The 12008-nt window shown below is 43.0% G+C and overlaps 1 protein-coding gene across 2 annotated transcripts in view; it reads right to left on the bottom strand.

Moving 5' to 3' along the window:
• The window catches only part of SNCA (synuclein alpha), a 63598-nt gene extending 58280 nt beyond the window's left edge, over positions 1 to 5318 (bottom strand). The window contains exons 1-2 of one of the 2 annotated variants that reach the window (XM_058803799.1): positions 5081 to 5318; positions 3505 to 3650 (exon numbers count right to left, since the gene is read on the bottom strand). In XM_058803799.1, the coding sequence (XP_058659782.1) occupies positions 3505 to 3625 (121 nt within the window). In that variant the 5' untranslated portion in view covers positions 3626 to 3650; positions 5081 to 5318. Of the gene's footprint in view, positions 1 to 3504; positions 3651 to 4850; positions 5021 to 5080 lie in introns of those variants that run through there. The other variant, XM_058803800.1, reaches the window with a different exon arrangement.
• Positions 5319 to 12008: the final 6690 nt, after the last annotated feature.

Below are 12008 nucleotides of genomic sequence, written 5' to 3'. Positions count from 1 at the left end.
ATAGTAGTACATGGTAATGCTACTTTTCCTAGCTGTAGTAGACATCTGTGTGAGGGGAGGGGGAACACTCAACTCAATTTTTGGGTTTTTTCCAATTATAAAAAATACCATAGGGTCTCTTCATGATTTATTATCATGGCTGTCACTGTGCCAGAACAAAGGAATGTATCAGCAGTTTGCAAATACACTCATCTCTGGACTATTTGAGAGACCAACAGACTACTGACATTGCTTAGTCAGAGCTGGTTACAGACTGGGAGATATAAACCCAAATTAGAGGAAGGGGCAATCTACATTTAAGGAAAACATTTGCTTCCAAGTCCTGAAGCCATTATTCCACCAGACCAACACTGAGTTCCTCAATTACTCTGCTGGCTTTTCTATTACCAAAGGAAAATAAGAACCGTTATGAAAAGAGTGGAGGAATTTGGATGGCTTTGCCAAATAGGTCATGACTGCTCTGCTCTACTCTAAGGCCACATGCCAGCACAGGGAGTAGTAAACAACAGTCAGCCACGCTGCTGCTAATAAACTATTCCTTTGTTCTGAGAGCTTATGACACAACAAAAACAACCAGACTGGAATCTTCCATTCTTGAACATTTAACATGCACTCAAGAGTCAACTGAGTAGAAACTCCAGCTCCCTGGAAGCACACACAAGCTCAGCAGACCTCACGAACACTGCATTGCCAGGAGTGTGTGAGGACATCCTCCTTACTCAGTTCTGGTTTCAAAGCGAGTGGGGATTAAATACGGTCACTCACTTCCTCTCTGCCTCACACTAAAAGCTCTTCAAGGCTACAGAAAGATGCAGTTTTATACCTGCAGCATACACAGGACTGCTGAGCCTTAGTCCTTCTTTCTAAACAATGACCAGGCCATTTTTTCACATCAAGAAAGGTCCTGATGCAGTGCTTGAGTGAGTTAGAGCACCACCCATTTCAGTCAGCCAATGCTGAAGCCCATTGGCAGAGAAATTTAAGGGGAAAAAAAACCCCACTACTTGAAAGCCTAAAAAACCATTGTAGACTGTATAGAAGGGATCTTGGGTACTTAAAAGGAGGCCAGACAGTGGACTGAGGGAAGGAAGTAGTTCAGCATGGACAAGGAAAAAAAACAAACCTCAATTAATCCTCCAATACACTGCTCTCCTACATGGCTCTAAGTTCCTCCCTTTGCTAAGAGAAATTTTCTTTGTGCCAAAAAAGTGCTAAAATCAAAACAAGAATAAAAATTTGTTCTCTGATTTTTATGGATTCCCACAACAATGACCACATTTCATCCCAAACAGCAGCTGTTAATAGAACCAGGTAGTTAAGAGCAGAAACATCCAGATGCTTTCCACATTTACTTGAATTGCACTGATTTCAGTGGGAAGCCACATCACCTAGGGGATCTGGACCAAAAACTTTGCATCTTCTTAATTCTCCAGCAGCAATTGGAGGCTGAATGTTATGAAACTGAAAATGATTAACAGGTCCCACTCAGCCCAGTGTTGTTAGGTTCTTTTTTTGCAAGATGTCAGGCAGCTTTCACAGTAAAATCTGGCTGTGAATCTCAAATCTAAAAACCCAACTATAGAAAAAGGGAGTGAAAAGTCTCCACAAGCTCTAATGAATTGTGCTGCTCCTCTCCTCTGCTCATAGAGGGGCTTCACCACCTTTGGCACTGCAGTCATTATCAGCCTGCAGAACCAAAGCTGACCACGCTGGCCTCTGCTCATGCTGCACAGGGGAAGAGACACCCCTGCTTGGGAAGTAGAGAGAAACACCCAGCTCCTCCTTTCCCTATCTGAACTTGTTGAGACATCCTGCCTGTAAGGGCAAGCACACAGCTGGGCACAAGCTGGCAGAGCTTCCAACCAAAGGCTCTTGCCTCCTGAAAAGGAGACACCTGGTGGGAGAAGGATCCTCCACCATTACCACAGTCACATACACAGGCCCCTACCATGGCTCATAGCTCTGCAGTCCCCAGTAACTAAAGTTCTTGCACAAAATGGCAAGCCTGCCCTCCAAAGTTCAACCTCAGCAAAAGCATTTCTGAAGACAACAGGAAATCTGTTGCCTTTAGGAACACAACTAGGTTCAAATGTTATTATGGTCCAGAGAACAGGTCAGAAACAAAGATTAATTTAGCACACAATACAGGTTTCTAATACAAAGAAATCAATGACCCCAGAAGCACGGCCAGGACTACAAGAAAACAGAATAAAACAAAGTCCTACCTCTGGAAAATAATTCCAACATCAAGCACAATATACAGTGGAAGAACATCTATTTTGCGGTCTTGAAAATGAGCAGATGCTCATTTTAAAATAGAATCATCCTACAATTAGTGTTCAAAATTACTGCCATCCCTGTTGGCAAGAGCACTGAGCTTTGCTATGACTTAAAAGGGAGGGAAGTATATTCCAAATGAGTAGTCCACACTATCTGGAGCAGAAATAATTTCTTACAGACTGGCACTAGGCTGCAAGAGGGAATCCAAAAAAGGCACTGGAATACCAGAGACCTCAGTACCCTCATTGAAAAGAAATGCCTCTGGTTTTCAGCTCTGTTTAACTTCTCTCTGTTATGTGAGCACATCTCCCTCAGTACACACAGTGCCCATTACAGAACTGACCTGCTACAAAATCAACAGAACAGAAATGACCTACAGAAAAGGGTATCTTTTCCCCCTCCATTCTTTTATAGACTAGTTTTATTTGATGAATAAGAGAAACAGATCCATAATCATTTTTTTATAAATAACCACTTACTCATAGTCTTGGCAGATTGTTTTTCTGTGAATTTTTCATGACAGCATTTGCAAGACACGCTTCTAAAGCCCAACACTTGCTAAATGAAGATGACTATCCTGCATGAAAGCACCACGCAGGGATTTGAAAATAATTTTATCGCAGGCTCTGTGCAAGACTTGTTTGGCCTAGAATAAGACACTAACAACTGCTTTGCTACCTTGGGGTCTACCTGCCCTACCTCATTGACTGCAGAGACTCTTCCTTGAGAAGTGGTGGAAAATATTTGCCATGAATTTGCAACAGTAATTACATAACATGAAAATAATTTCAGATGACACTTGGCCATATATAATGTTAAATCAACATACCAAGCAGTCTGCATGTCTACTACTCAACTCCTGAGCTAACCTCTCAAGTGTCTTCTCCTGAAATCCTGTTCAAGTCCCAGATGCTCTACAGAATGTTGTGAAGCTACCTTCACCTCCAGCTTTTACATTTTTTCATATTTATTTTTACTGCACCAACTACCCCTTCTGCCTTGATCTGGCAAACCTCTTGCATGGAGTGCAACCCAATGACCTGTAAGACACTTGGCTTCAAGAACCAGAGCTCAGGAAGGCACAAATCTCCTCTTGTTTCTCTTGCAATGGTCTCCCATTAGTAATCACATATTTTTTTTCTGCAGAAGAATGGGCCTGATGAGGATCCAGCTGTGAATGTTGGGGTGCACCAGCCAGCAGAGTGCTCTCTGCTGCCCACCTACCCACATAGAGGACTCCCTCTTTCGTCTTTCCTGCTGCCTCTGCCACACCCTGCTTGGTCTTTTCCGCTGCTGCTACGACTCCTTCCTTTGCCTTGGAAAGCCCTTTCATGAACACATCCATGGCTGAAGACTTTCTTCACACAGCTCTAGAGAAAAAAAAAAAAAAACAGTACACACTTTCAGTAAGGTTTTTTCAGCTTTTTATGCCAGAAAGGGGGAAAAAATACTCCAACTGAATGGGATCACAATTATTTTTAAATTATATTACTCATACCCCCAAATTGTATAGCTATAGGAAACAGATATCCTATTGCCACAGAATCCTATGAGAGGTTGCCAATAATGCAAGTCTGATTGCAAGATAGTTCCATCGAGGGAAGTACCTTCCTTGCCTATCAATTCTCCCAAAGGACAGTTCTGTTCATGTGCTGAATGCAAGATTTAGTCCTGTGATTTGATGATACTCCACCTCTCATCCAGAGAAAAAAGCCAACTTAGATAAATATCAGCAAGTTAAAAAAACAAACAAACAGACTAAACTGAAAACCAAAACCTCCCATAGGTGACAAATGTTCACTTGTAAGAAAATGCCATTACAACTCAGGTCTGGATAAAATAAAAACTGCTGCATTTCCATTAGTCCAGCATTTTACACACAGTCCACATCATTCTTTTGGAAATCGAGTTTTCCTGAATGGGTTCCTTGCATGCATCACAAATGAGAAAACATTTTACTGAAAAGCAAAAGCAAGAACACAGGATTTTAAAAGCATTGTACTAAAGCTACCAAGAGAGTCCTCTGGCAGCAATACAACCCAGGGCTACACCGAAACCACTGAAATAGTAATTAAAACCCAGAATCAGCATCCCTTCAACAAATCCATTATCAGTAGTCCTTTCTTTTCCTCCACCCACACAGACAGAAGCGCTGCCTCTTATCTTCTCTCCTTCGCCAGAGGCTGAGTAGGAGGAATGGATGTCTAGGAAGGCATCTGGGCTGTCGCAGCTTTCCACTAACTCGTGACGAGCGTGCGAAGGCAGGCAGCGCAGCGTTCGCGCTCCAGCCAGCCTGCCCACGGTACCTGCGGCCCGGGGATGGCGGAGGGGCTGCGAGCCTCACACACGCACACACAGCGCCGGGGGAGGCATTGGGCTCCTCCAGCGGCGGGGTCCCAAGAGCCGTCCCCGGGGCAGCGCCACGACCAGCTGCGGGGGCACCGGGATCCAATAACACACCCCAATAACACCTGCAGAGGGAGCAGGGCGTCGCGCCCATGTATATGCAGGAGGATATGTAGCTATACATGCACAAACATACGAATACATGCACACAGCGAGGCACCTACCGAGGAAAGCAGAGCGGTGCGACCATATGGGCACCGCCGGGCTCCCGCGGACACGCCGTCGGCACACGGCGGACACGGCGCCCGGCTTCTCCTCCCTCCCCTGCCCGCACGGAACGTTCAACAGGGTACCTCTATCCAGCTGTCTCTGGAGTCAGAGACACACACCTATCATTCCGTGCAGGCACACACACCCAGCCCGCCCCGAGCGGCCCCGCCCTGCCCGCACTCACCGCCGGCTCCTCCGCCACCGGCGAGCACCCGTTGTTGCGAGCGGGCGGGCGGGCTGCGGGCGGGCTGCGGGCGAGGCGCGGAGCGGCCCCTGCTCAGCACATGCCGAGGCGCGGAGCCGGCCGGCTCTGCTGGCACCACCCCGGCGGCAGCCCCGCAGGCGGGGGGCGGGAAGGCAGCGCCGCGGCAGGGAGGAGCGGTGGCTCCTGCTCCCAGCGCAGCCCCCTGCTATGCCCACCCTATCACGGCCTCCGCGGCGGGGGGTGGGAGGCGTGATTAACTCGGAGCACCTGTTTGCTGGGCCCAAACCGAGGGAGAAGCGAGGGTAGAAGGCGTGCCAAGGGACCGGTTCCCGCTGGGACTCGGCACAGTCACCACTCCCTCCAAAGGCTGGAGCGCCTCGTCTTAGGAGTGTACGGAGGCTGATGATGCGGCACAGCCCTGAGTCACTTCGCCAAAGCCTTAGAGAATCTCCCCCAGCTTCTAATTCTTTTTCATCTACTTCCCAGTCTTCAACCCTGAATGACTGCAGCTCAATGTCACCGTTCTCACAAGATTCATGATCCCAGCTCATTTCAAGCACGGGAGGTGGTGCTCTTGTAGGTGTAATTGGAGTCTTAATTCAATTGCACACACACGAGAGTTTTCATCCCCAATGAAGAGCAGTAGGGCCAGACTTACCCAACCCTTACACCGCTGCTGGCATCCTCCACCATGGCCACTGCCACCCGAATCTTAAACTCAGGCAGAGAAGTCACTTTCCCCCCAGAAAGGGAAACCTACCAAACTTCTCTATTTTGGTCACAGAATTTAGGCATGAAAAGCCAAGACCAGTGGGAGACAAGGCACTAGAACAGATGGACCTTCAGCTTCAGTACATCAATTCAAATCATGCAAGACTCACAGAAACAGCTTGGGTTTTATTGCACTCCAAAAGGAGAAACAGAACATGGCATAGATGAGATACAAGGTTGTGAGCTGCAAGGAGCATCTTGCATCCCTTGTCCCTTGGAGATAGCTGATGCATCCCTGGTTTTGTTTTCATGCTGAACATGTAGTGCAGGGTCTTACTCTTGTCAGGTTTCTTTGTAAGTAATATTTCTGTATTGTTTGGTAAACTTTCTTTTGCTTCATTCTACTAGTATTTTTAATCAACCAAGCATTAGGCAACAGATTTACTTCTTTGTGTAAGAATGTTCAGACTAGCAACACAAATAATTTTCTCATAATTCTGCCCTCCAGAAAACCTTTAAAAAAAGCCCAGAAATTAAATTACACACGGTACCTCACCTCATTCATCATGTGCAGCACATCTGTAGTTAGTAGTGCAACAGCTAGTTGTGGTTTTTCTATTTTCTTCCTATTTTGGGGAGAGGACAATAGGTACAGTTCCAGACAGTAAATAAAATAGTATTCTTTGCACATGTTAACTGGCCCAATTTATGTATCTTAGTATGTAAATTGGCTCATTGAAAACCCTTCTCAGTCGTTCTCTACTACCCTGAGCAGTAAACTTAGACCCCAAATTAGAATTAAAGTCAATCTTGCACTCCTTATGTAAGTATTATCTTCCAGATTTAAAGAAGGCTTTTGTTTTTCCAGCATGCAAGTGACTGTGAGTATGAAATGTTGCTTTTTATTATGCTGATATAAATCTGGATATACTTATTGTATTTATTTGTTAGGAGAAACAGATAATCCAGTATGATAAACAACCTTGTGCATTTATAGCTCTGTTTCTGAAAACTTTACGAAGAAGAGCTCAGATATTTGCAACTCCTAGGTTTTGTAAGCATTCTTTTTTTGCCTTATGTTTATCAAAGGCAGGCATTATGTTCTGCTGTTAAACAAAGTAACAGCTTGTCCTTTAGCAAAATCATGCAGCTAGAAATAGAGAGGTAAAAGCAAGAGGGATCAGTTGCCACAGCAGAAGTAAAGCTTAAAATTTCAGCTGTAGTATTCAAACTAGGCAGCTGTTAAATTCCAAATCATTGGATAAGAGGCACAGTAAGAATAAAACAGAGTACAAATGTTGACACAAGAAATTCTTCATTCTGAAAATGAATGGGACTTAGGTGGAAACCAGAATTAAATGTGGTAGAGAATGGACATTGTATCTCCAAGGCAATTGCTATTTAAACCACATTGTCTACAACAGCTGGCTGGGGCTGTTTTTAGGTTGTCTCTTCAGTACTATTAGTATCACAGTAAGTTCTCCCCTGAAGCCTTTTCTGTCTGAAGAAAGGATAGTAGCAAACAGATTGCCCACTGATCACATTTAAAACAAATCTTTATTTAATGACACTGTTTACTTCACATGAGCATCTAGAGCAAAAATCAATTAAGTAGTACTCAAATCTTCTTTACTTTATCTTGCCTTGCAGGCTAACTTATTGGTTTAGTTGCTAGTGATCAAGTACATCTACTTTATCACTATGAAAAGGACAATTATGGACAATTGAAAAAGACTGCAGAGGAAAATTGATCTGCATTTACTGGTTTTGGGTTACTGACTCACACAGGCTCCCTGTGTTACCACAGAACTGAGGACAGGTTCCTTTGAACACCTGAAAGCTGCAGTATGAAGGGAAGCTGGCTTAGGGCACTATATTCACAGTTCACACTGATTACTCCAATTCAAGGCTCTTCTACTGATGGCAGCTAATCTGAAAATGGTATTAATTGAATAAATACATGTGAGAGACTCTGAACACTTTATGCACATATAGTGCAGTGTTTGGATTTCTTACAGAACAGTTTACTATGTCGATTGCTTTAGAGGCAACTGGAAGTTCAGATCAGTTTCCTGGACTCTTGCATCACAATGCTTGCATTTCTATTCCCACCCAGCTCCGTCTGTGAACCATTGCTGTCTTTACAGACCATGCTGTAACTACCTGTGTGCATAGCTCCTTTCTGAGAACTCAAAAATATGCTCAATTAAAAAAAAAAAAAAAGGTGAAGAAGACCTTTGCTTATAGGCAAGCCTGAGATTTAGCAAACCATTATCTTTTTCTTATGCTCATAAGTGTTGTAGTTTAACACTCCAGAGCATGCATGGTGTTCCCATGATGTTTACCCAACTGAAAGGTAAGCACATGTATTAAAGCCTTCATACAATCAAGATGCAACTCATATCAGAGTTAATTTCCCAGCGGAAGCATTTGGTTTATTAATTTAAAATTAGTATGTGTTATTATGCAGCAGTCCCATTGCAAAGTTTCTGTTTGTGTACTGTTTTGATAGATATAGTTCTGAGTGCTTAATATGGGCTGGGCTATTGGATGTTCACTGCCATGCAGCCATTGCCAAGAGATACAGATGGAACTGATCAAAAAGCTTTAATTTATACAGAAATATATGACATCTATATTTTGTATTGGAGTACTTGGAGGAATGTTCACACCTACGTGAACAGATGTATATTGTATTTGCAGGGTTCCCATACAAGGGAAGGAATGATGCATCTGACTCCAAACACATTCCATATGAGCAAAACAGAGGAGAAGCAACGAAATAATATTGTTTTCATTTTTCTCTGAGGCTTCTCAGCTTCCCAGGAGAAGCATCCTAGGCAAAGGGATTTTTCCAGAAAATATGACTGTGACCAATGTACAGGAAGACTGATGTATGTTTCTCATCTGGTGGATTTCAGTTCAGCTATACTGATCTTGACACCAGACAGAAGGGTCTCACAGCTTTATACCACCTCTGTTACAGGCAGAACCTGCCAGACCTTTACCTCTCCTTCACTTGCAGTCAATGGTGAAGTTACAGAGCCATCACAGCTTTCATAAACAATGGTAACATTTCATTAATGAATTAAATTAATTAACCTCTCTGGGCTAGAAATTCAGTCCTGAAGGGCACAGAAACCACTGTCTGTTGCACGTGGAACCTTTAGCAAAGCTTTACTCTGAAAAGCCGTATCTTGAGTACCAAGGAAGCCATCTGGCCGCATGTTCCTACTCAGAGACAGCCAGTAGGTCAGACGAGGCTGACCTAAAGGTGCCTGACAAAAGCAGTGTTGATTATTCTTTAAGATATTTCCCACAGAATTACTGAATATGCTGATTTGGAAGGGGCCTCATTGGGTCCTTCTCTTAGTCCTGCACAGGAACATCCCCAAGAGTCACACCATGTGCCTGAGAACATTGTCTAAACGCTTCCTGAACTCTGTCAAACTTGGTGCTGTGACCACTTTCGTGGGGAGCCTGTTCCAGTGCCAAACCCCTCTGTGGGTGAAGACCCTTTTTCCTAATATCCAGCCTAAATCTCCCTGATACAGCTTCAGGCCATTCCCTCAGTGCTATTACAGGTCACCAGAGAGGAGAGATCAGTGTTTTACCCCTGCTCTTCTTATCACAAGAAAGTTGTAGACTGTAACAAGATTTCACCTCAGTCTCCTTTCCTCCAGACTGAACAGGCCAAGTTGCATAGCACCAATAAATTGATTTTACCTGAAAGAAAAAATCACCTTCCTCACATGTGATGCAGTGTGCTATCAGCACCTCATATAACTGAAAATGCTAATTCTAAAAAAGTGGAAATCACCAAGCCAGAGTCAGGTCTGATGCCTGTCCTGTCCCAAGTTCTGTTTGATTGAGAAGCCAGCACCAGATGTCTCCAAGGTCAAAGATAAGGCAGCATGTTCTAAAGTAGCCTGCTGCAAACATAGGCATCTGAGCCAGTGCAGGCACAGCACATTAATTACCTGCATGGCAGCATTTCTCTAGGGGTGCACCATGAAGGCAGCAGCTTTAATTAGATACTACAGTTAGTTACCAAAAAACTGTTTGAACAGGTGGAAAACCCAAACAGGAGCATATTTCATTCTATCAAACTGTCTTCTTTCTGTAATTCCTAAAGGAAAGAAGACATCACATAAAGGAAAAGTGGTGGTTTTCATTCAGGTATTAACCCACAGGGAAAACCTGAAGTCTTATCTGGCAACACATGATTCTCTTCTCATTTCTCTAATTCCTATGTTCTAGCTTCCCAGCCAAGTTGTCCCTTGGATATTTTTGCTGGTGCCACTCCAATTACCATAAACTCATAACACCATTATCAGCTGCCAGCACTTTTTTTGTTTCACCAGCCACTGGTCCAATTCAATTCCCATTCATGCTGACATTAAACCAGAGATTGACTCAGGGGAACCAAAAATAGCAAAGGAAATATCACTATAAGCACAGTATTATCCGTTCTGGTTTCTTTGGCTCCTTTATTTATTATACGGAATCACTTATTGGAATCCTATTCCAGTGAAATCTCCAACCCACAGGCAACCTTCTTGTTGATGTTTGTTTTACCACAAAATATCAAGGAACTTTTCTTGATCTAAAATTCTCAATTTTAAGGCAACACTCTGGGCTATTAACATTTATCTATATGGAAGAGTGAGCAGGGCATGGAATAACAGTGGGGAGCCATTTCAGATTTCTTCACAAGGGGATGTATACTCAGGCTTGGGCAATGTAGACAATAGGGAAAAAATTACTTTTCCTCGTAATCAGACACAAAATAAATGTACTTGCAAATTTAATTTAAATTACCATTTCGGTTACAGCCTCAAGCTCAAATCTTGGGGAAAAAACTCTACCCTAGAAACATTTAATTTCTGTTATGCTCTCCAATTTGTTTCAATTCACAGGCAGTTTGAAGCATTCACATTTGCAGTGATGCCCAAGAGGCAGGAGAAAAAGACTCAAAACATCACTTGAGTAAGAGACAAGGCAGTTAGGTGTTGAAAGCGAAGGAAGCCAACCCACCTTGTTGTTGATCAGCATTGACTTCCATTTATTGATTAAATCAGCCACTTTATATAACAGTGTTAATTAACTTCATGCATATTGCAAAATTCAAGCTCACGATAGGTTACAGAGAAAACTCTAACCCCTCCTTTTGTTTTACAATACCTGTGGGTTGTTTATTGAAAACAGGACCAGCGTTCTCACTGTGATATGAAAAGTTCTCAAAACCTTCATATCTGTTCCCAGAGCAGCTATCTGTTCCCAGAGAGCCCAAGCACAGAATGTTTTGCCTGTTATGGGAAGACTGTCTGAGAATCTTATTGTTTATAGAAAAAGATGTCTGAGAACCTAGTTATTTACAAAATCAAGCCTGGGAACTGAACCCGGCTCTCCACAGTTAGGTAAGGGACAAAGGGAAGACTAAGCAGCAAACAGGGTGACAGTGGTCAAAATTAAAGGCCACAGTCAAACCCAAGTGAAATTTGTGTAGGTATCTCAATGAGGGGTTTGTCGACAAAGAAATTGCAGGTTGTCAGTGAGCTAAGTAGAGATTTCTGGACAATGACTTTTCATCTGTGAAGATTTCCTTTTGTGTTTTGAAATATAGATGTAGAATTTGTGCAGAATTAGTGTCTCAGAAATTTACCTTCTTCTCATGGTACCAATCTACACGAAGTATTCAAAATATTTAAGTTAAATTCTTTTCCCCTATCAATAATTTTGGCATTCACTTCACTCATACCTGCTGATGAGTGCCCCACGGGGTTTGATCTTTTATAGCCATAATCAGACAATTTTCTTGGCTCAAAGGGGCTTATTATCTTGGTTTCACAACAAGACACCAATAGGGGAATAAAGCACAGATGAAGAATTTCAGAAGTAGTGAGAATGAAACAGGTGAACCATTCACAGTAACCCATAGTCACAGATCACTGCCTTTCTAGGTACTAACTGCCCTGTGAAATGAGAATTTGACATTTCTGTAGCAGTAAATTCTTTGTACTAGTGGTATATACTCATCAATAATATCTTCTGCTGGCATCCTCATAACCACGTTACCAGGTGCTTATGTAGTTTCCTTCAAAAATTAAACTCTTTCAGAGCTACTTGAAATGGGCATAAATCAGAATTTCCTCTTGCAATCCATGACTCAAATGCAAATTTCATTATTCCATGA

This window comes from Ammospiza caudacuta, chromosome 4 (assembly GCF_027887145.1).
Source record: "Ammospiza caudacuta isolate bAmmCau1 chromosome 4, bAmmCau1.pri, whole genome shotgun sequence".
NCBI lineage: Eukaryota > Metazoa > Chordata > Aves > Passeriformes > Passerellidae > Ammospiza > Ammospiza caudacuta.
This window is presented reverse-complemented; position numbering and strand designations above follow the sequence as displayed.